This window comes from Aotus nancymaae, unplaced genomic scaffold, assembly GCF_030222135.1.
Source record: "Aotus nancymaae isolate 86718 unplaced genomic scaffold, 86718_ANA_hifiasm-v0.15.2.pri h1tg000064l_1, whole genome shotgun sequence".
Lineage (NCBI taxonomy): Eukaryota > Metazoa > Chordata > Mammalia > Primates > Aotidae > Aotus > Aotus nancymaae.
Genome location: NW_026988479.1, coordinates 14,647,501 through 14,670,907, shown reverse-complemented (window position 1 = coordinate 14,670,907; position 23,407 = coordinate 14,647,501). Strand labels below are relative to the sequence as shown.

At 57.2% G+C, this 23,407-nt stretch overlaps 1 protein-coding gene across 6 annotated transcripts in view; it reads right to left on the bottom strand.

Annotated features, from left to right (window-relative positions):
- Positions 1-7,617: 7,617 nt before the first annotated feature.
- The window catches only part of CXXC5 (CXXC finger protein 5), a 34,792-nt gene continuing 19,002 nt past the window's right edge, over positions 7,618-23,407 (bottom strand). For 5 of the 6 annotated variants that reach the window (XM_021664910.2, XM_012472567.3, XM_064366376.1 and 2 more), the window contains exons 2-3: positions 10,018-11,099; positions 7,618-8,648 (exon numbers count right to left, since the gene is read on the bottom strand). In XM_021664910.2, the coding sequence (XP_021520585.2) occupies positions 8,604-8,648; positions 10,018-10,941 (969 nt within the window). In that variant the 5' untranslated portion in view covers positions 10,942-11,099 and the 3' untranslated portion in view covers positions 7,618-8,603. Of the gene's footprint in view, positions 8,649-10,017; positions 11,100-16,577; positions 17,769-23,407 lie in introns of those variants that run through there. The other variant, XM_064366377.1, reaches the window with a different exon arrangement.

Below are 23,407 nucleotides of genomic sequence, written 5' to 3'. Positions count from 1 at the left end.
ACGAGCCTCCCAGGATGGTTCAAGAGGGCTGGCTGGAGAGCAGACCCAGAGCCATCAGATCCATCACACATCTCAGAGTCCCCCCAAATAAATACAGCAGGTCCAGGGACCTCCTGCAGCGCCCCCAACTTCTAGCTCTGTATTAAGGAACTGGCAGGTGTGGGGGCGGGGAGCCATGGGAGTTGGGGGAGCCAGTGGGGCCAGCAAGAAGTAGACAGGGAGGCAAGGGCCAGAGCCTCCCTTCCCAGGGCTGCTGAGCCAGGCCAGAAGCTGGGGGAGGGAACGAGACCACAGGATTGCTGCTTGGTCCTCAGGGTCCCTGAGGACCACCGAAACGGGAAGAGAAGGAAACTCAGCTCCTAAAATCCTCCCACGAGTTGGACTGGGGGCCATGAAGGCTGCAGGAGGCAGAGCAGGCTCCTAACACGGGACCCAGCACTCCTTCTGGGGGTGGGGGCCCAGAGCTCTGGGCGCCCTCGTGATGAGGCCGGCTGCAGGGTGATTAATCTTGTGAGGCCTCTGCGTCAGACCCCCCACCCCCAAGCCTCCCAGGGCCAACCCCGCCCGAACTGCCCTGGGAGTTAATCTCCGCTCTGGGGGACTTCTCAGCCGCTGTCACTGCTGCATTAATTCTGAGGCAGAGGGAGGCAGGAAGGAGGGAACGCAGTTGGCGGCTGGTGGATAGCTTCCGTGGGAGGGTTTTGTGATTAAGTGGCTGGTGAGGAGGGGTCCAAAGGATGGGGCCTGGGTTCCTTTCAAGGCCCAGCCCTGGATGAGGGGTGGGGGCATCTGTATTACTTCCCCTAGACCATCAAAGCCCTTGTACCCCTGGCCTCTAGCCCTCATCGTTCACCAGCTGAGCCCCAAATGCAGTTTGCAGTTTTGACAGCAGATGTCTCTGCTATTATGATTTATCAAAATGCTTAAGGTAAATAATGCACACATATTTATAGGAAAGGAGGAGGTGGTAGAAGGGGAGGGACTAACTGGGGTAAAAGGGCTTTGGGGCCTGAGAACTCAGAGCACCCCTCCCTCTGTCCTCAGCCCTCCCTACTCAGACCCAGGATTGGCCCCAGCCTGGCCGTGGGGAGATGGCTGGGTGACACCAAGCCTGAACAGTCAGCAGCCCCGACCTGGCCCCCAGGAGGGCAGGGAGTGAGGCAGCCAGTGGCGGAACCTGTCTCGCTGGGCTCCCGCCAGGCCTGGGAGGCGGCCACCTGGGGGAAGCGGCTGAGCCAGCCTCACACCTCGGCCATGTTTCCATGGCTTCACTGCGTCCTCGCTCCTGAGGGTTCCGTCGCCTTATCAACGGCAGCGGGCACTGCTTGCCCTCACCCTAGCCACAGCTCCCTCAGAGTCCCAGCACAGCCTGTGACCCACCGCTGCAGAGCCTAAACTCAGCCACAGGGGTGCCCCTCCCAGGTGGGCTGCAGAGCTGGGCAAGGGGCTGGGAGCCTGGCGGGAAGACACCAGCGGGGGTGGCGGCAGGAGCCTTTGTGGACTCAAGCTGTACCCACTTCAAGCCCCAAAATACACACACCCTGTCACTGCAGGGGAGGGGGCAGTGATCCAAGGTTGCCCCAATCCCCTATCCTCACTCCACACTGTGCTCTTTGTTTCCAGACCTTTCTGGGCTTGAGAACGTTTGGTTCAATAACTTAAATAAATGTATTAATAAATTAGGTATTTCAATTTGAATAGCAATATATGTTCACGGAAAAAAAAAAACCAACAACAACAAAAAGAAGTGCAGACAAGTTTAAGGAAGTAAGTAATACTCGACCCTAATCCCACATCTGGGCACGATCACAGGCAGCGTGTGGAATCGGGAGGGGTCCTTTCAGCCAAAGCCTGCAGCATAGGCAGGTGCTTAGGGCCAGTTTCCAAAAGCAGATGAGCCTGGCTGTGTGACCTTACATAAGTTTTGCTACCTCTCTGAGCCCTAACTTTCTCATCTGTCAAATGGAGAGAACTGCCTAACGCCCCCCTCATGGGTTGCTGTGAGTGTGTCAGTGCACTGGAATGGCCCAGTGCCTGGCTCACGGGCCACAGGCTCTAGGCAGGAGGATCTCATTAAGGCCTCTAGCCAAGGGGTACGGGCTCCAGGGACTGGAGGAAGGAGGCTCTTTGTAGTAAGTTTCCCTCACCTGTGGACAGCCCCCCAGTTAGGCTGGAAATGCGTGAGATGAAAATGATGTCTAGAAAGAGGAGAGAATGTGTTTACTCCGCCTACAGATGTTTCCTACCCCTTCCACGTGCCGGGTGCCAGCACCGCCCTTACTGAACTGCAGACCATAGCCCTGAAGCCAGGCAACGTACCAAGAAATGACCGGTGTTGTGATGGGCTGGGGGTGGGGGGCAGGGGGCAAGGGGACACTAGACCCAGCTTGCAAAGGACAAGGAAGCTCCGATGGGGGGTGCAAGGCGTCAGACAGGTGGGAGATGGCAACAGGAAATGAAGTAGCATCAGGCTGCAGTAGGTGGCCACCTGAACCCCTCCACTGTGCTCCAAGAGTCCAGCTGCTTTGCACCCAGCCCTGGAGCCCTGGAGGACCCAGCTCACCTCCTCTGGGCCCGCCCTATCTTCATACCCTGCTGCTTGGAATCTGAGGCAGCCCTCGTTCTCGGGCAGGAGGGGAATTTAATGCCATGCCGCTGAGAGATGGCAGGTCGACAGGTGGAGAGAGATGAAAGTGTCCCCACTGGCAGCCTGGCCGGCAGCCTCAGGGGGCCCTCCTGTACCTCCACCACCCTCCCCTGCCATTCTCTACTCTGTGGGGCAGGAAGAGCCCTCAAGGGAGATGTGGGCCTCTGGGGACAGGACTCCCTGCAGGACTGTGTGACCCTAGGGGACAGCTGGGCCTCTCTGTGCCATGCCCGCAGGGTGTTTGGGCCAAGGTTTGTGTTCTTACCATGCTGGTGGCTGCCTATCCCTCCTCTAACGGTGGCTGGCTGTCTTCAGCCCAGGGCTATGGGTGGGCAGTGGGGGCCTGGGGCCAGGCTGTGCAGTGACCTCCATCCATCCATCTCTGGCACCTGGGAGGGGGTGGGAGCTTGTGCTGCAATCAGGTCAGACCCAAGTGGCCTTGACTCCAGCTGAGCCATGTAGCCATCGCTGCCTTTTTTGTGGCAGCACAGAGTTGGGCTGAGCCTGGGAATGGAGGCCGGGGCCCCCAGCCAGAATCTGTCCCTGTTGGAGATGCTGTAGGTCTTGGCACTAACTGTGAGGTGACCTTGTTGCTCTGCAAAGCACCCTGTCAAGCTCCCCACCCCACCATCCCTGGCTATGTTGTCCTTTATTGGAACACAGAGAGTTAAGGGCACTTGGCCAAGGTCATCCGGCAAGGACACACACATACACACACAAACACAAACATGGCTTTGACACATGGTGACCAGGAAATAAGCAGGGACCCATGTGTCCAGACTCCCAGGCCCCTCTCCATTCTTCTGGAGGCACCTGGTCTTTCTCCCAAGGTAGCCAGGAGCCTAGGTTCTAATCAGGTCCCTGCTACCATCTTGTTCTTGCTCTTGGGGAAGTCACATACCCTCTATAGGCTTCAGTTTCTTATCAATAAAATGGGTAATAATTCCTGTCCTGAAGACTTCTGGGAGCTAAAGAAGTAAACTTACCAGACAAACTGAAACCATCCCTGGGCCTCCAACCAGCCTTTGGCCAAGGGGAAATACCCATACAGAAATCCCAGCTCCTGGCCCACAATCACTCAGTGTAGCCACAGGACCTATCCTGCTTCCTTCTTCCTGCACAGCATGACCACAGCAAGTTTGGAGCAGAGGGTCAAAGGCCCCGTCTGGAGCCCTGAGTCAGGTCCAGGGCATGGGACAGGGGCCTCAGTCTGGGCGGGGAATAAAGGCAGCTAGAGACTAGGTCAGGCCAAGCCTGGCTGCTGTCGGGGGAGGGGGCGCCTGGCAGGCGCTGGGCAGGCTGGGGTTGGGGGAGGCCTTTGGCGGCCTCGGAGAACAAAGAGGCTGGGGTTGCCAGGATATTCTGTGGAGCTGAAGCCGGCAGTGATGAGGCTGGGACAGGGGCTGCAACGGCCGTGGGAACTGCGCCTGCTGCCCCCACGCCAGCTCCCCCATCCAGACTGGGCCTCAGGGCCACGCAAGGGTGCAGGCTGAGGGTGAAAGGGGCTGTCAGATCCTCCACTCTCTCCCCAGAGATGCACGGTTGTCAGGGCGGAGACCCAGGAAATGCTAGAGGCAAAGACACACATGGCAAGAGTGTCAGCATCACTGAGAGGATCACAGGTGCACAGACACAAAGCCACGACCACACACACAGGGTACAGGGTCACACCATGGTCACACGGAGACATCACACACACACAATCCCTGATGTCAGTCCCAGCCCATATCCATAATGGCCACACAGAAACAAAGTCACACACTCATTGAATCACCCAGTTTTGCCCTAGGGTCACAGAACGCCATGCGTGTTGTACACCCAATGTCACACACGCACACAGAATCACCCAATGTCACACACCCACACAGAATCACCCAATGTCACACACACATAGAATCACCCAATGTCACACACACAATCACCCAGGGTCACACACACAATCACCCAGGGTCAAACACCCACAATCACCCAATGTCACACACCCCCGTAGAATCACCCAAAGTCACACAATCACCCAAAGTCACACACTCACACAGAATCACCCAATGTCACACACCCACACAGAATCACCCAATGTCACACCCACACAGAATCACCCAATGTCACACCCACACAGAAGCACCCAATGTCACACATAGAATCACCCAATGTCACACACACACACCCAGTGTCACACACCCCCGTAGAATCACCCAGTTACACACTCACACAGAATCACCCAATGTCACATATCCACAATCACCCAATGTCACACACCCACAGAGAATCACCCAGTCACACACTCACATAGAATCACCCGTCACAGTTGTACAAGCCAGTATCACACTGGGTCTGTTACAGAATTGTACAATGTCACAAGATCACACACGCAATGTCACAGAACATTCCAAAGTGTGACCACTAACATCATACACCAACCCTTGGCCACAGGGTCTCATATCTCAGTCACTCATACACTGTCACAAACCCATTTTCATGTCACACCCAATGTCACACATAGCCACATTACTGCACAAAGCCTCACACAATTGTCAGGCCCTTAAAGCAACACATACACACAGAGACACAGACATACACAGGTCCATGCAGGGGCTACCTGGAGTCTAGACTTATCTCCAGCCCAGTGTGTGCACCCAGCCTCTCAAACCCCCACCCTTCTGTGCCCAGAGCTGGCTCTGAATGCCAGATCACCCAGGTCGGGGTACAGACTACCCAGAGGAAAGGCTCCCAGGTCACCAGAAGTCAGTTTCCCAACTGTAGCAGAGGAGAGGTGAGGGCAACCGGGGTGAGTGGAATTGGGTGCACAGGGATCCTGCCAGGGAGCCTGCCTCTAAGGATGCCTCCATCAGCCGGGGAACAGCAGGGGTGAGCCTGCAACAGACAGAGTACAAGACACAGGCAGATACAGAGATGGAGAGACAGGAGGGGCAGAGACCCAGGGACACAAAGAGGCTTAGAGATCAGGAAAGATGGAGACCCAAAGACACAGGAGCACCAGGCACCGAAAGAGACCTGTGAGAGTGAGCCAGAGACAGAAAGCTGCTGCAGGCTGGGGTGAGGCTGCACCCAGGTAGAAGGGCTGGAGGCCGGGCCACTCTACTGAGGTGGGAGGTGGGGGCGGCCAGGGCTTCAGGGAGGACACATAGCCAGGCAGAAGGTGAGGTACATCTTGGTGAGATTTAGGTGAATAATAGTTTAAAAATAGCAACACCAGCTGCCACTGACAGAGCTTACCACAATCCAGGCCCTTCCCAAGGGTGATTGCATTTCATCCTCAGGCAACTTTATGGGGGAAATAATTATTGCCCCGTTTCTCAGATGAGGTAACTGAGTCCTCAGCATGTTTTCAGCCAGCCTCACAGCTGTCCCCACCCCGGCTTCCAGACGCAGAGGGGCTGGCTTACCGTTTCCACAAAGCAGCGTGAAGCTGGAACAGGTGAGGGATCTGAGCCTGGAACGGGTGAGGGGCTCTGAGCCTCGGCTGTGTGCTGGGGAGTGGGCTTGGGAGACGAGGCTGGACTGTGGGTTGGCACGCTGAAAGGTACAGGCCGGCTGAGTCACAGCACCCCCTCGGGGCTGGCACCAGAGCCATCCACCCCACACCTGTAGGTGTGCCAACGAGGGCCGGCTGAGGCCATCTGCAGCCTGTGCGATGCCAGCAGAGTGTGGGGGCAGGAAGGGGCCTCCTGCCCGGAGCCCCCTGCTGGCCAGGCTCCCCCCACTCCCACAGGAGGACCCTCCTCGCCCTCCTCAAGGTTCTGGAGGTGCCGCTGTTTGCCTTGTGCTGGGGGTGAGGGTGCCCCCCAGCTGCAACGCCTCCCCCTACTCCCTGCTGGACACCCCCCTTCAGCAGAGCCGCCTGGAGAGATCACAGGCAGCCACATGAAAGGGAATTTTTCCCAGGCAGAGCTGAAGTTGAAAGCTGCCTCCCACCGCCCCTGCCTGCCCCCGCTGTGCCAGGCCAGGCTGCTGAGGCCCTGGCGCTCGAAGAGAGCTTGTGACACCTGGGAAGGGGCTGGGGGTCAGCACCACCCCCACCCAAAATGGCTGCCTTCACCTCTCAGGACAATGGCAAAGATAGCCCACCTCCCCCACCTCAGCACCCACTCAGCCTCAGAAGTCGCTCCAGCCTCACCCACCTGAAGCCAGGGCCCAACACTGTCAGGAAGTCCTTCCTCAAGTCTAGCCTCCATCTCAGCTAGGTTCAAAGCAGCTGGGTGAGAACATTCCCCCAGTGGATGGCTAAGCCTCCTCCTTCAGGACGGCCTCTGTGATGTACAGGGAGGGGCACGCCACTGCCACCCCTTCCTGGCCCAGACCCTGTGGCTGTGTGGTGACTTCCCCAGACATTTGACCTCTGAGGTCCCAGGCAACCTTGTACCAACAAACCCTCTGAGAGTGGGGACAAAGGCAAGGACACCCTCAGAACTCAGCCTAGCAGCCCTCAGACCTAAAGAGGAATGGGTGTAAATGCACAGCCAGGTCCCCACAAAGCTGAGCTGAAACTGTTCCCTGGGGAATGACATTGGTGGCTGCAGGAGCCCTAGATCCCTGCCAGGTAAGAAAGAAAGAAGACCCTGAACAGGTGGCTCAGCCCTGCCACCACCTGCCCTGTGCTGCTGGCTGCTTTACTCATTGGGCCCTGATGAACTTAGGTGAACAGAAAAGGTGGCCCCAGGTGAGTGAGGATCCCTGGAGGTCCAGATTCGGAGGCAGGAGGTGAACCAGGCCGCTGAAGTACTCTGGTTCCAGCGACTTCCAGGTTAAGAGCCTTTCCCTCCTGTCTGCTGGGCTGACTGCTCCTGCTCTCCCCCATTCTGGATCCAGAGGCCTATTTTCCCCAAGGAATCCCCACTCTCAATGTCCCTGGGTCATCGTTCTTCCTCCTCCAGGTGGTCCCAGACAACCCCTGCTCAGGAATGGCCCCCAAGTCAGCCCCCCAAAACCGGAGAGCAAGAAGCCAGTGGTGCTTCGTGACACAAACATGCATTCGTTTTATTCACAAAACAGCCTGGTTTCCTAAAACAATACAAACAGCATGTTCATCAGCAGGAAGCTGGCCATGGGCAGGGGGGCCCAGGCCTCAGGGGGCCCCCAGGCACCCACCCCCACTGGCAGGGGACCACGCAAAGAAGCCCTTTCTTCCGTTGCCAATAGCAAGGCCAGAAAAAAAGGACTTATTTTCTCTAAGGAAAGTAGCCAGGATTGGAAATATCGAGATGGGCTCCCCAGATCACAACGGATAAAAGAACAGAACTTTCATTTTCTTTTTTCTCCAAAATCATCACTGTTGGGGTGGGGGACCCCAGTCTGGGGGCTGTGGGTGCAGCTCGGCTGGCCTGGTGCTCCCTCCCCTTCTGCGAGCTCCCCGCTGGCAGCTCTGCACGCGTGGATGGATACAGAGGGGCTTCTACACGGCGCCATCAACATTCTCTTTATGAAACGTGAGTGGATTCTCCAGGCAAACTATGCACTATTTCATGGTCGGAAAGAATCAAAGGAAGTTTAAATGAGGGTGGAGTTAAACTGTGCTAAATTACAGTAGTGCTTATTAGTAACTAGATTTCAAAAGGTTACAGAAAATTTACATTCTCTACACAAAAACTGCATCTCCTGCACAGACAACATCGACATCAACACAGGAAGGAAACTGATTGTCCATTCTTTGCCCAGGAAGTCTCGGTACTTTATAGATTCGTCTTTACCTCTTTTTTGTTGTTGTTCTTCCAAAAAACCAGTTAAAATTTTTTTCATTTCTTTTTCTTTTTATACTAGGGACGTGGAGATGTTAAAACGACAACAAAAAATATATATATAAAAACAGGAATGAAATCTGTGAGAGAATATTTTTGGTTCTAAAGACGGGTGCATCCATTTGTCTTCGCCCGAATCCCTTGCTGGAGACCACACGAGCAGTGACATTGCACGGAGAGGGCAGCTTTGGGTTCCGCCGCCGTCACTGAAACCACCGGAAGGCGGCTCCCGTCGGAAGCATCACCTTCTGGTGGGGGCGGGAGACAAAAACAAGGAGAGAGTTCAGTCAGGGTCCGGGTGGGCCTGAAGCAAAGACGTTCCCCCGAGGATGGCCTCATGGCGGAGGGATGGGCATGGAAGAAGAGCAGCCAACCCTCGGAGCTCCTGCCACCCCGGGCCAAAGGAGGAGCCTGACCCGATGGGCTGCTGGAAGGCCCAGAGGACTCGGAGGCCACCTGAGCCACTGTGCCCAGGAACCCTCTTTCCAGAGAGGAAGACCCTTCCCCTGGCCCAAAGGCAACAGCGCCAGGTGGCTGTGGCGTGTTTGTGTAAATGAGCGTGTGCATATGGGTGTGTGCCTCGAGCTGTGCTGAACTGTGTGGTATGGAGCTGTGGGAGGCGGGGATTTGGGCTGTTTCTCAAGCGGCCGTGTCTAGGTGTGTGTGCACGTGTGTCCACTGGACTGAAGTGGATGCCTTTGTGTGCACATAGGAGAGCAGAAATAGGAGGGCGAGGGCTGGGGCTGGGGCTGGGGGAGGGTGACCAGGAGGCCGTGGCTGGGATACACCATTGTTGTTTTCCAACCATTCCGGACATTTGCGTCAAGCCCACTCACAGAGGGGTGGGAACAGGGGCAGGGACAGCAGGCTGAAAAGATGCTTTTGTACCCGGGCCTGGCACTCCAGCTAGGTTGCTGCAACTGGGGGCACAGGGAAAGGCCCTGCCACAGGGGTACAGAGACAGCAGCATGGGAGCCCCCTGCTTTGTCCAAGCCAATCCCACAGTGGCTAGGCCCTTGTCCACTCCAGGCTCATGGTCACCTCCCCTTACTCCGGCCCCAAAAACTAGGTGTCCAGACCAAGGGTTCTTCCAGGCCTCAGAGCAGGGCACCCAGCATTGGAGCAGCTCTATCCTTGGGTGGCCTTGGGGTAAAGATGGCCCAGGAGGAGCAAATGAAGGGCTTAAGGGAGCAGGGTCTGTGAAACAGAATCCCTTCAACAGGGCAGGGGAGAGTCCCAGAGTTCTAGGTCTTGGACTGAATGCTTTAGGCCATGTCTGAGCATCAGAAACTTAGGACCTATGTGGAAATCTCAATACCTGACCCAGAACCCCAGGAGGGGTATCAGAATCCCAGGGCCTGGCTGAGAATGCTAAGCCCTTGCCTGGAATTTTATGCTTGCCTTGCAAATTAAGGCCTGATGGGATTCTCAGAATGTGGCTCTGACTTTTGAGGCAGTAAACTGGTGTCTCGAAGACAGACCCCCAGGCCCCAAGGCCTGGCGGGGCATCTCCCAGACCCTCGCCCAGGTAGGAAAGGTGGGGTCAGGGGATGGGGGTGGGTTCGGACTGCCAGACAGACACAAGAGCCCACACACCTCCCTCTAAGGCGCCGTTACCTCCAGAGCAGCGGAAGGCTTCTTTTTGAGTTCCTCACATTTTCTGAATTTGCAAATCTGATGGCCAGTCTTTCGGTTCCTACAACTGCTGCACTGCTCGCAGTTGATGCGCCGCCGGCAGGGCGCGCACATGCCGCAGCGTTTCCGCTTCTTCTTGCCGGAGCTGATGGCAGAGGCCAGCTCTCCCTGCATGGGGTACTCGGCCAGGCCCGCCATGTGCAGCGCGCTCTCGGCCAGGAACACACCTGCCGGGGTCATAATAAAGAGGCCTGGGTTGATGGGGAAAGCGCCCAGGTAGGGGAAGTCGGACTGGCCATTGAGGGCTTCGGCACCTGCCACGGCCTCCATGTCAGGCAGGCCAGCACCCGCCTCGCTCATCAGCGGGAGGTGCTCCTGCACCACGCGCTTCAGCATCTCCGTGGACTGCGCAAACTGCTGCAGCGTCAGCTGTCCCTCGGCTGCCAGCTCCGTGGCCCGCTCTGCCTTGCTCAGCAGGCTGGCCACAGCACCACTTTTGTGCTTTGAGGTAGGGTTGCTTTTGTCCACCGCCAAGGCCGCCGCCAGGTCGTGCCCATTGGCCAACAGGGAGGCAGCGGCTGCAGCTGCAGCGGCCTTGTCAGCAGACTCCCCGCCCATCATGCTGCCACCGCCACTGCCACCACTGCTGCCAAAAGAAGAGTAGTGGGAGAGCGGGCGGGAGCGGCGCAGGCTCTTGTTGAGGGGCTCGCTGATGATACCGCTCTTGTTCCGACGTTCGGGGGGTGGTGCGTCATCTGCCACAGAGGCTGGCGCGGCGGCAGCCACGGCTGCACTCTTGTCTGCTGCTCCTGCCTTTGGGCCACTGCTGCCACTGCCACCGCTGCCATTGGTGTTGCTGCTGCTACTGCCGCCGGCGTCCTGGGAGCCACCGCCGAGGCTCGACATGGTGGGGCCGAGGCCCAGACCCCGCTGCAGAGGGAGCCTGCCAACTGCCGGGGGTCCACAGACCAGGACCTGGCCCTGCTGCCCACAAGAGATGCCTGGTGGGCCTCGAAGCTCAGGGCAGGCACATGGTCAGGTGTCCAGGTGGAAATGACTTCACTCTGTCACAGAAAAGGATACAGGGTCAGGGCAGCAGTGAACACCTCCCCCTTCAACATCGCCACCACCGCCACTATCAACTGTCCTGGCATCCTGACCACCACCAGCTTGACCAAGCATTTATTAAGCACCAGATCCACCCTGGTGAGAAATGTCTTATCTATACTATCTCAGTTAAGACTCACAAGAACTCTAGAAGCAGTGGCTGGTAACTCTCTACTTCATAGATGAGGGAAACAAGATTTAGGAGAACTACCAGTCTATGAACACACAGCCACCAAGTGGTATGGTGGAGGCCCAGTCCAGGTCACTGCAGCGCAAATCTGCCCTGCTAGGGTTCAAGAAGACCTGCCGGAAGCAGGGAGTCCCTGTGCTGGGGTGGGGGAGTGCTAGAGATGCTATTAGCTAGGTGCAGTGGTTCATGCCTGTAATCTAAGCACTTTGGGAGGCAGAGGCTGGCAGATCACTTGAGCCCAGAAGTTTTGAGACTAGCCTGGGCAACATGACGAAACTCCATCTCTGCAAAAAATGCAAAAATTAACCAGGTGTGGTGGTGCATGCCTGTAGTCCCAGCTACTCAGGAGGCTGGGGTGGGAGGAATGCTTGAGCCTAGGAGGTTGAGGATGTAGTGAGTTACAATCATGCCACTGCATTCCAGCCTGGGTAACAGAGTGAGATCCTATCTCACCAAAAATAAAAATAAAAAAGTCACCTCCATATCCTAATCTCCTTCGCTATTCGAGGAGAAGAGTGCTTGACAGGACACATCATAAAGTCTGGAAGGTTGTCCCTGGATCCTCATCTGGAGATTCCTAATACACATAAGTTATTTCAAGGCTCTGACATGTCCTGCAGGCAAGGTAACCTGGTTGCCTTTGTATAACCCGGAGTTTCCCAATGAGTGCAGAACCCTTATTTTAGGGAGCTTCTCCCCTCCTGCTACAGGGTGAGGAGCACAGGGACAGAGGACAAGCCATACCCTGCCACAGTGAGAGGACATGCTTATGCACACTCTGGCACACGCTTCCTCCTCAACCCTGAACCACAATCATTATCATCTCAGACCCCATTCTTGTCTCTACTCAGGCCTCACTGTGGTGCTCTGGCCTGGCTCCCAGATCAGGGAGGGGGCAGAGGCCTTACAAAGCCTGTAGAGTAGGGCCTGGGTGGAGGTCTCGGAGAGAACCAGGGTGGGTTCCTGCCAGGAGGGACCTCTGGCTGGGGCAGGATGGCACTGAGAAGGAGGCGTGACCCTCAAGGGAATAGAGCCCAGCAGGAACCTGTCCTCTGGCCACCTCACATTTCCTAGGCGGCCCTTCCCAGGACAGGGCCTGCTCCACTCAGGCCTCAAGGCTAAGGCATCTGCGCTGCCTCCTCAGCTGGAAGGAACTGAGCCAGATGGAGCAGGGCGGCGGTTTCCTCATCAGTCCTGGCTCTCCAGCCTCCCTTCCCTGTCTGCCTGCTGTGGCCTAGCATCCCCCAGGAGAGGGACGGGAGGATAGGGCCCAGCCCCGGAGCAGCTGGCGACTCAGGGGGAGGTGCACATCTGGCCGGCCCCATCACGCCCTGTGCTTGAGGGCAGCACACACTGGATCTTTGTCCCCAGGCAACCCCACCACCCCCCAAGTCACAGGACTTAAGCCTGTCCCAGGAGAGCATCTAGTCCAGTCCTCTGCATTTACAGAGGGGGAAATAGGCCCCAAGCAGGACGGGGCTGCCCAGGACTGAGGAGTGGCCAGAGAGGACCGAGTGCGGGGAAAGGAAAAGCTGTCTCCAGAGTGAGGGGAGTGGCAGCAGCAACAGCCAGGTGCTCCCTGTACCACCCCAGTGGGCCCCGGCCCACCTAGGGCTCCTTCCTACCAGAGGGAAATGGGTGGGGAGGAAGAGCTGGGCAAGCTGGCAGATTCCACCAGGACAGAGATAGGGGGCCCTGGCGGGCATCCAGGCTAGGCTCGGGGGTATCAGAGGTCAGAGCTGAAGCAAGAAGACCATGTGTGTCCAAGGATAGCTGTGTTCCCTCCCACCTCATAAGGGCCAAGACCAGGCTGGTCTTTTCAGCCCCTCTCCTCAGATTGTGAGATCAGTGACCCTGGGTAGGTGTTGGGGACCAGGGTCAGTGAGATCAGGAATAAAAACCATCCAGTCAGCTCATCCAGCTCCTGCCCAACTAAGCTCATCTGCCCTGCCCTGGACAACAACCCCAGCAGCCCAGATAGGGGTGAGGGGAGAAGACAGAAGGCAGGTGTCTGTGGGCTGGCGAGGTGGGGAGGGAAGGGGAGCAGGCTGCGCCCCAGCCCTGTGTGCGTCCCCCGCCTCTGCGGCCTGCTGGCTGGTGGCAGAAATCGATAGCTGCATTAACGCTGCTCCTGCTCTGCTCACCCCCTCCCTCCTCCCAGCTCCAGGATCTGGCTCTGCGTGCGGGGTGGGCAGGTCAATTAGAAGTCAGCTCCCTCCAACACAGCCAGCCTGCGCTCAGGGCTGGCGCTCTGGCTGAGTCTCTGCTTTGTCTCCATCCCGAGTCCCTCCTGGTGGGGACCAAACCTCACGTCCTGTTCCTCTCTTGGAATTTATTTCTCTGATCTTCCACTGTTCTGTCCTTCTTCTGGGCCCACCCACCCTACCCACCGCCAGCCTCTGAGGTCCTGGGGCATGCCGAGCTTGGGACCAGAGGATGTGACATGTCACCAAACAGGTGCTGCAGGCAGAACACTATGGTGTGCCAGCCACAGAAGCTGAAGAGAGGTGGGTACACGGGGGACTGGCTCACAGGGACAACTCAGTTTTCAAATCCAGAGTGGACAGACACGAACATCTGGTCCTCTAGCTTGTTCCAAATCAGCCCTGGTACCTGGCTCATCTCCTTCAGACTTTAGGAAAAACTGATGTCCTGGTCCCAGTGGACCCCTGACCAAAAGTCCCATTTGCCATACTGATGAAGGAGAGGACATAGAGGGGACGTCCTCCCAGGTCCCAGACTTCTACTCCAGGGCACACAGCAACCCCCTTCCAGGCCAGGAAGGGCCTGGCAGTGCCCAGGCAGCAGGGGAGGAGCCGGGGCTGCGCTGAAGCGGAGCGGGAATGAGCGGGAGGGAAAGCTGGCGGGCAGGCGGGCGGCGGTGGGCGCATCCATCATCGGCCCTGCCAGGAACGCATCCAGCCCCCAAAAAGAAATACTGCGCCTGAGGAGGGACAACAAAGGGCTCCGTTTCATCAGCAATGCGGAGCCAGCGCCCCGCCGCCCCGCCAGCCGCGGTCAGCCCACAAAGGACCCCTTTGTCCATGCAGGAGCCGGCCAGCCGGGAGCTGGGACCAGGGACTGACGGGCGGGGACAGAGCACGAGGGGCTGAGGGGGGACGAGTCATGGAAAGCTGGGGGGCAGAGGGGCATGTGGGAGCAGAACAGAGACAGGTGGTGGGGACAGAGAATCGTGAGACAGAGAACTAGAGGGGTGGGTCAGAGAAAAGGGGACCTGGAGAGGAGGGGCAGAGGGTCAAGGTTAGTGGAGAGAGTGTCATGGGGAGCAGTGTCTGGGGCAACAGGGCTCAGAGACCCAGGGACCCAGGATACCCTGTCCAGGCTCAGGGACTTGAGGGTCTAAAAGACAAGGAAACAGCCTTGAGGATTAAGTCCCAGACACAGGAGTACGGAGACCAGAAGTCAGCTGGGCATGCCCACAGGAGAGGGAGGCAGAGGTAGGAGTAGAGGGGAAGTGGGGGATGGGGGGAGACCAGATCAGTCCCACCGTGCAGCCCAAGGCCTGAGGAGGTGAGCAGGAGGGCTGGGGGCAATGGGTTCTTGGCCCCAGAGCATGGCTGCAGGGCTCAGTGCCTCCTGTGGGCCCAATGCCTCCTGTAGGCTCCAGCTCATTGACTGAGCTGGAAACAGAGGGAGAGTCAAACCTGGGGCCATCCTCCTGGCAGTGGAGACCACTCCATGCCTCTACCCTAAGGCCCAAGCCAGCCCCCTTCTAGCCAGCTCCCACATCTATGCTGCTGCTCAGCTTTCCTTAACCAACGGGTCCTATCAGTTAGCATTTACTGAGCATCTACTGTGTCCCAGGCCCAGTGCTTTTATGCTTTACATGTCTTAGCTCCTGAACAACTCCCCAGAACCCAGGAAGACAGGAATTATTTGCCAACTTCAGACATAAGGAAATTTAGGCTCAGAGAGGTTCAAGTTGTCAGCGTGAGGTCAAACAGCTGGTGCCCAGCAGGGGTAGAACTTGAACCCAGAGCCCAAGTGTTAGTCACCCTGCTCTGTGGCCACCTTTGCAATAGACAGAGTGGCCCAAGGCAGGTGACCTACGTATCCCTAAGGCTGCTCTCACTCCCCAGGATTGTTACCGTGTCTGTCACCTCTCTGTGGTTGGGGGCCAGCTGTCACAGACCCGAGGAGAGTGCCCCTACCTGGGGGACTTGGAGATGCCCAGGGCCTGGAATGCTGAACCAGTGATATCATAATGCCAGCTGGCAGTGAGGTCACTGGAGGTGGTGCCAGTGCCCTTATTCAATCCTCAGCCCTCAAAGAGTTTCACTTCACCCCCTGCAGGGTTCAATCTTGAGCCCTCAGGCCAGACAGCATTGGGGAGGAGGGGACATCCTAGGATGGGATGGTGCCATCTGCACACAAACATGTACACAGGTGGCACACAGCTGGATGTTCTAGATATTCCTTTGCACGCATCTTCCCTGCACCTACCCCGACAGCAGTCCTGTGCCTTATGGTACCGGAGACAGTGGAGGACAGAGACACAGACCCCAGCACTGCCTTCCAGGAGGGCACAGGAGTTGGGCCCACAGCCACACGAGCCAGTGTGAAACAAGAGCTGGAAGGGGACACAGTGAGCTATCTGGAGCCTTCCTGGAGGAAGGGACTGCTAGGCTGAGAGTTAAGGGTAAGGAGAGGTGACCAGAGGGGACAAAGGCATGAAAAAGAGCCTACGCAGTGGGGGAAGTGGGCGTGACGTGTGTCTATGAGGCTGGCAGGGTCCCAACTGTGCAGGGCCTTGAGGCTAAGGGCAGGATTTTTCTTTCTTTCTTTCTTTTTAATTTTTAGTAGGAATGAGGTCTTCCCATGAGGATCAAGCAATCTGCTCACCTGCGCCTCCCAAAGTGCTGGGATTATAGCTGTGAGCCACCGCGCCTGGCTGGCATGATTTTTAAAAACTAGTTTTATCGAGGTAGAGTTGATATACTATAAAATTCTTTCATATTAAAGTATACATATAATTTAATGATTTTTAGTAAATCTACAGAGTTGTGCAACCATCACCACTACCAAGGGCAGGGTTTGACCAAGGCACCGCCTGTCCCCTATTCCTTGCTGGCTTACCAGCCTTGCAGCCATCCTGCCTGCCCAGGGAGGCTCGTGGAAGAGGCTGCATTTCAGGACCCCCAAGCACCAGCCCAGCAGATCTGCACACCCCAGCTCAATGCACCCTTTCCGTGACTCCACGCAGCACTTGACACTCTCCCCTTACCCTCTCCCCGCCACCTTGGTGGGCTGGTCTTCTTGGCCTCCCAGCAAGGCGAAATGGGCAGACAGGCTGACGGTGGACAAAGCAGACCACAGGCTATGGTGGTTGAACCGAGCTGGGCAATGGGGTAGAAAGGAGGGTGTTCCATCTCTGATTTCCATGATTCAGCCTGGGGAGTTTCCAGAGGGAAAAAGAAGCCCTGCTCAGGCCCAAGTAGACTGGTCTTGGAGGCAGGGAGAAACACAGCCCCAGGCGGAGAGCACAGGGCACATGTCCAGCTACGGATGGACACACATACCCCCACACACTGGCCACTGCAAGCACCCAGCGGGTGGCCTGGGGTGAGACATGCCCTCAACCCCACTAGAGTCACCCCAAGATGACTGCCAAGGACAGAACAGGGGACGCCATTTCTATGTACCTGACTCCACACCCCCGACCCTCTGACACTCCTCCTCCTGGGGCAGGTACCAACCATGCCCTGGCCTGAGGACTAAATCACGCTGCTAGGACACAATGATTTGAGAAAAAACTGGAGTACATAGGGCTCTGTTCTCTCTTTTTTCTCTCTCTCTCTTTCTTTTTTATGAGATGAAGTCTCATTCTGTTTCCCAGGCTGGAGGGCAGAGGCGAAATCTCATCTTACTGCAACCTCCACCTCCTGGGCTCAAGCAATTCTCCTGCCTCAGCCTCCAGAGTAGCTGGGATTACAGGCGCCCGCCACCACGTCCAGCTAATTTTTGTATTTTTAGTAGAGACGGGGGTTTCACCATGTTGGTCAGGCTGGTCTCGAACTCCTGACTTCGTGATCCGCCAGCCTCAGCCTCTCAAAATGCTGGGATTACAGATGTGAGCCGCTGTGCCCAGCCTCTCTTTTTTTTTTTTTTTTTTTTTTGAGACGGAGTCTCGCTCTGTTGCCCAGGTTGGAGTGCAATGGCACAATCTTGGCTCATTGCGACCTCCGCCTCCCAGGTTCAAGTAATTCTCCTGCCTTAGCCTCCGGAGTAGCTGTTATTATAGGCACCCACCACCAGGCCTGGCTAATTTTTGTATTTTTAGTAGAGACAGGGTTTCACCATGTTGGTCAAGCTGGTCTTGAACTCCCAACCTCAGGTGATCCACTTGCCTCGGCCTCCCAAAGTGCTGGGATTACAGGCGTGAGCCACTGCACCCCACCCAGCTGGGCTCTGTTCTCTTTTACAGAGTTACCCAAAACAGCTGGAGGGGATCAGCCCATTCATGGACAGCAAACACTGAGGCCCCGGGCAGGAAGTATGCTCTGACCTGGGGCTCTAGGGAGATGCCTGGGATGCCTCGGATAAAGACAGGACCTTTCCTCAATAGGCATCTCCCTCAGGCCAGGTTCCTTTCCTGGAAGAGTCAAAGGTTCAGGAGGGCTCTTCCTCATTTTCTGACCTTGGCAAAAAACTGGCCTCTGAGCCAGTTTCCCATTTGTCGCATGGGACCATAGCTAACAGGTATGGTGCTCGTCCTATGTGCCACACTGTCCATGCTTTATCTCATGTAATCCTTGTACCCAACCTCTGAAGAAGTTCTACTATTGCCCCATTTAGAGCAGGCAATTTGATAAGCAGGTGTGATGACACCCTGCTTATCTGGGATCCCTGAATCTCGCAGTAAACATTTCCCAATGTGGTGATGTCTGAGCTGACACCAATCAGAAATCAGAGCCCACTACCCACTCAGGACCTCCCTCCTGGTGGGCCTTCTGGTGGGACAAGCCAGGGAAGGCTAGCCCGGGGATGCAAAAGCCAAGAAAGCAGAAATGGGGCACTGTCCTTCCGAAGCTCCTGTGTGGGGTGTGTTTGTGTGTCTGGAGTGGGGGAAGTGATATGTCCACAGGACTGGCTAGAAAACTGGAGTCCTGAGGTCTAGGTTTGTGGCTCCACCCTGTCCCTCCCTGACTGTTGACTTCGACCAAGCTCTTTGCCCAACTAAGCCTCAGTTTCCCATTTGTAAAATGGAGAAGAATGGCTCTTGCTCCTCATCCCAAACTACTGCAGGAGTCATGATCCCAAGGCATACCATGGAGAAGGAGATAGAGATACAGGGGAAAAAAAAAGATTGCAGAGAGTGATCTCCTCCACCCTCCAGATCTCAGGAGAAAGGCCCCAGAGGCCTCGATCTGTCACTGATATAATCTCAGGTAGGAAACTGATTTTAGAGAAGGGTTTTGAGCAGGGTGCAGGGTTGAGACTGAGCCCTAGAAGAGGTGAGACCTATCGGAGCAAGGAGCATCCAGTCCCTTCCGCTCTTAGTACCCTAGAGGATGTGAAAGTAAACAGCAGGTCCTAATAATGTGCACTCACTGTCTGCCAGGCACTGTGCTAAGCATTTGACAAGCATTTTCTCACCGGATTCTACTACAACTGTTATCACTCTTATTTTACAGATGAGGCAACTGAGGCTCAGGGACATAAAGTCACCTGCCTAAGGTCATGAGGTCAGTAAGTGGCAGAGCCAGGATTTAAACCCAGGTCTGTGCGACTCCAGGGCCTGGCACTCCAACCCTGGCCAAGGGCTCCACAGCACATGGAGGTTAGCCTTCAGCTGCAGGGTAAGGTCCAGCTCAGCTCTAGGCCTGGGGAAATCCCCTAGGTTTCCTTTGGGTCCTGGGGGGTGGTTCTCCGGGCCCTGTTGCAGAAAAGTCTGCAGTTTTACCCCAAGGCCCAGGAAAAGACGGGGAAGGGGCTGCGGGTGGGCCAGACGGGCCAGGTTGGGCCAGAGCTCCGGGCATTCCGGCGGCCTCCGCAGGAAGCAGAATGGGACGGAAACCGGCTCCTGCCTCCTCCCCCAGAATCCTGTGGGCAGCCCAGCCGGCCGCACAGAGGCCCTCTTTGTGCCTGCCCCAACCCGCCACCCGCGGCTGGCCCAGGGTTTTGAGTTTCCTGGGGGGTGGGGGCCCAGCCACTGCTAAGCTTCCAGCTAGCTCCCCTCCTGGGGGCAGCCACAGCAGTCCACAGCTAGAGGAGGAAGAGAGGGGATGGCCAGGGCCACTCTAGAGACCCTGGTGGCCTGGAGTCTGCCCATACCCCATTCACCCAACATTTACACACCCAAATCAGAGGTGGGAGGTGGGAAGAGGGACCCAGAGACAGAGCTGAGGTCACCCCTCCAGAGTCTGCCTCTGCCAGCAGCCACCAAGTCCATGACACACCTGGAACCCCCCGTCCGCATCCTACCCATCCTGGCGCTCTTGGGCCTAGAGTGGTGCACACAGTGAGGCTGGGCAGTGGCCCAGGCGGTTCATGTCAAACCATTTCCCACTCTCTGAGGCTCTCCAGACACACAGGACTCAGCAAGCAGAGGCCTCAAGCTCACTTCCGAGTATTTCAGGGGACAAAAGCCCTTCGGGTGACATAACTGCCCAAGGACACTGGGCACCAGGGAGTGAGCTCAGGGTTGGGGTGTGTATGGTGCAGAGAGCACTGCATACAGTGTGATTACATGTGTCTACCCAGGAGGTGTGTGGCACAACTGTGTGTGTGTGTGTGTCCGCTGGCCTGTGAGTGCACCCAGTTGAGTGTGTCGTCTCAGTTGTCACCCTCTACAGACCACAGCAGTGAGGCATACACAGGGCTCATGTACCAGTGCTGGCAGAGATCTTTGACCCTGTGACCTCCCCAAGTGTAAAGTGGAGGCGTGTGCGACCTACGTCTGTGAATGTACACATATGCCCAAGTGCATGCGTGTGTCAGGACGGTGGGTTACATGGTGAGACGATGTTTGTGGGTTCTTCTGGTCTGTATGTATCAACAAATCTTTGCCGCATGAATGCCGTGTGTACGTACACATGCATTGTGAGTTGTGTCAGGAGCTCTGGGCTGTATGTGAGTCTGGGGCCCTACTGGAACGGGCATGGTGTAGACAGGAACTGATGCCAGTTGCTGGGGCCTCTATGGAAACAGGAAGCTGCCCACAGGTGCACCTGGGCTGTGGTGGGGGCTGGGCTCCATCCAGGTTCAGTTTGTGCCCCTGAGAAACCAACCCAGGGTTCCACTAGCCGAGATAGGGGGACTCCTGTCTTGTCTGCTGTTCAAGGTCCAACAGCTCTGGCCAGTGTCTACCCGCCTGCCTGGCCTGAGCATGGAAAAACGAAAACAAAAGCCCCCAGACCGCAGGCCCTCCCTGCAGAGGCTTGGGGGAGGCAGGAGAGAGGCGGGAGGCTGAGGGGGAGGGAGGGAGGTGTCGCCGCAGCCCCGGAACACAAAAATAATGAGGCGAGAGGGGCCATGGGGCCGAGCCGGCTGGTTCCGGAGTCGCTATCTGACCTTGACAGATGCCACAGCTGGGCGCCTGGAGAGGAGCCGCCGCCACAGTGCTGCAGAACCCCCCCAGCACCTCCCCCAGGCCAGGGTCGATGGAGGCCCAGGCTGGCCCCAGCCACAGGCAGCCACCCCAGGAGGCAGGAGCCAGGAGACCTCGGAGCACCTCCCAGTAGGGGGGCTGGGGCTGGGGTGGGGGGTTCTGGAGGCAAGGGAGTGGGAGCAGGGCCACTGCAGGGCATGGGAGGCAGCAGTGGGGTCTCCTGAGGGTGCCCCTGCCCTCAGGTAAGGCTACATGTGTGAGAAGCACACAGCGCTTGTCATTGTGTGTGTGTAGCTTGGCTGTGGGGCTATGTGTGGAGAAGGGAAGTAACGCATGAGTGTGAGCGTGACAAAGGTTGTACTTGTGTGCGTGTGTCCTTGGGGTCACACAAGGCTGGGAAGACAGGCTAATGTCCCTGAAGTGGATGTGGCCACGTCACTCGGTATGGGCACAGATCACTCCCCAAACTCATTTAGAGCCACAGCTGTCCTGGCAGGTACAAGCCATGCTGGGTCTAGGGGTGGGGTGGGAGACAAAGAGAGCCACCAGTCCTGCCCTTGCAGATGGGGGGAGAGGCACCCCTCCGGCCCTCCCTGATCCACCCTCTCTCCCACTGTGGCAGTGGTCCCAGGCACTCAGTGATGGGCACGGGGCTGGGCACCGCCACTCTAGGGACATCAGCCAGGGGCTGGGGTGTGAGTTGCAGGAGTGGATGCTGGGCTGGAGGTGGATTAGCAATTCCGAGCACTGGCTGCATAATTAAAAAATCATTACGGCAGGCGGGCAGAGCTGAGTGTGAGCTCACGCTCAGAGCGGGCGGGGACACTGCCATGGCGCTCCCCCTCCCACTGCTTCCCCGAGGAAAAATCCCACCTGCTAATATAATTATGGAAAAACACAAGCACGGAAATTTGGTTTCAGCAAACAACGTGCCTGAGTGCCCAGGGCCTGCCTGGCTCTCAGCGCAGCGAACAGGCTGGCCACTGGCACCCAGGGCTCATGGCAGTGAGGCAGGCCCTGCTGGGTCCCGACGTTGCCTCCACCCCCTCAGCAGCCCCGCAAGAGAGGAGACTGGGAGGGGTACGCAAAGCCCAACTCCCTAAATCCCAAATCCAGGAGAAAATGGGCTGGTCCTGATGGTTTACAAATGGGGAAACTGAGGCTAAGTAATCTACATAAGGTCACTGTGTGTGTGGCAAAGCCAAGAGGAACTGGATCCCTGCTCAGTGCAACACCTTGGGGGCTCAACAACCCCTGCCGACTCTGCCATCAGTCATCCTCCAGCCCTCTCCACTCCGCCTGGGATAAGCATCTCTCTCTCCCAGACTGAAGGGGTCTCCAAGCCAGGTACCCCGGCATGGCCCAGAGCCTACCCGGACCTGCACGCCTCGATGGGGTTCAGGGACAGGGCGTCCTGGGCTCGTCTGGGTTAAGCCAAGCGAGCAGAGCTGGCTCCCGCCCCGAGAAACGCGGCCAGCTCTGGGGCACAGGCCCCAGAACGGCAGGAGCAGCCGCCATCACCTCGGGCCTGGAGCGGGCAGCGGGCCTGGAGCGGGCAGTGGGCGGCGCGGGAGGGAGCCGGGCCTAATTAGTCGGCCTGGGACCCGGGCGGGCGCCGGGGCGGCAGACTCGGCCGCCAGAGCCGTGCAGGCACGTCCGCGTCCGGCTGGGAGGCGGCAGGGAGCCGGGAGGCGCCCTGAGCCGCGGCGGGACGGGCGGCCTGGGAAGGCCTGGGCCAAGGAGATTCCGCACCGAGAAGGCCGGCCTCCCCTCATTCCTCGGTGCCACCAGGCGCAGCAATTAGAGGCTTTCAAAGTTTGTCCTTAATTGGTTTCATTTTTGCCTCATAAATGATTCATGGCCCCAAAGGTCTGGGAGGCGGAGGGAGTGGCAGGGGAAATTTGGGGAGGCTTTTGCCTGGGGCCAGGCCCCCTACCTGAGGCTGCGGAGGGGGCCCCAGCCCCAGTCCAGGAATGGATGAGAGGGGCTGGGAAGCCTTGGGCAGGTGGGACCCTGCAGCAAAAATTAAAACCCAGGCCCTCTCCTTGGAGCGCTGACTAATTAGGAACTGCAACTTTTTTTCAGCACACCAGAGCTCTGCATCCAGGCCTGGAGCCACCGCAGCTGCTGGGGCCCTGGGAGCATGAATAATAATGTGATGATAACAAAATAACAGTGTCAGTAGTAATAACGAGGAGGCCGCTGAGGAGAATATATGCATGATCTCTTCCAGCCACCCTGCTCCCCCAGCAACAGAGGTACTAGGATCCCTGTTTTACAGATGAAGAAACTGAGGCTCGAAGGCCTGCCTCTGACCCTCTCAGTCTGTTGCCACAACCCTTTACCCCCCAACCCCCCAAGCTCTCAAGAGCACAGACTGACTATTCGCCCTCCAGGAATACTGCCTGCCAGGAGGGTCAGGAGCTGCAGGGCCTAAAGAAGCCTGGGAATGGTCCTGAGGTCTAAAGGCAGGCCCCAGCAGGCAGCAGTGGCCCCATACCTAC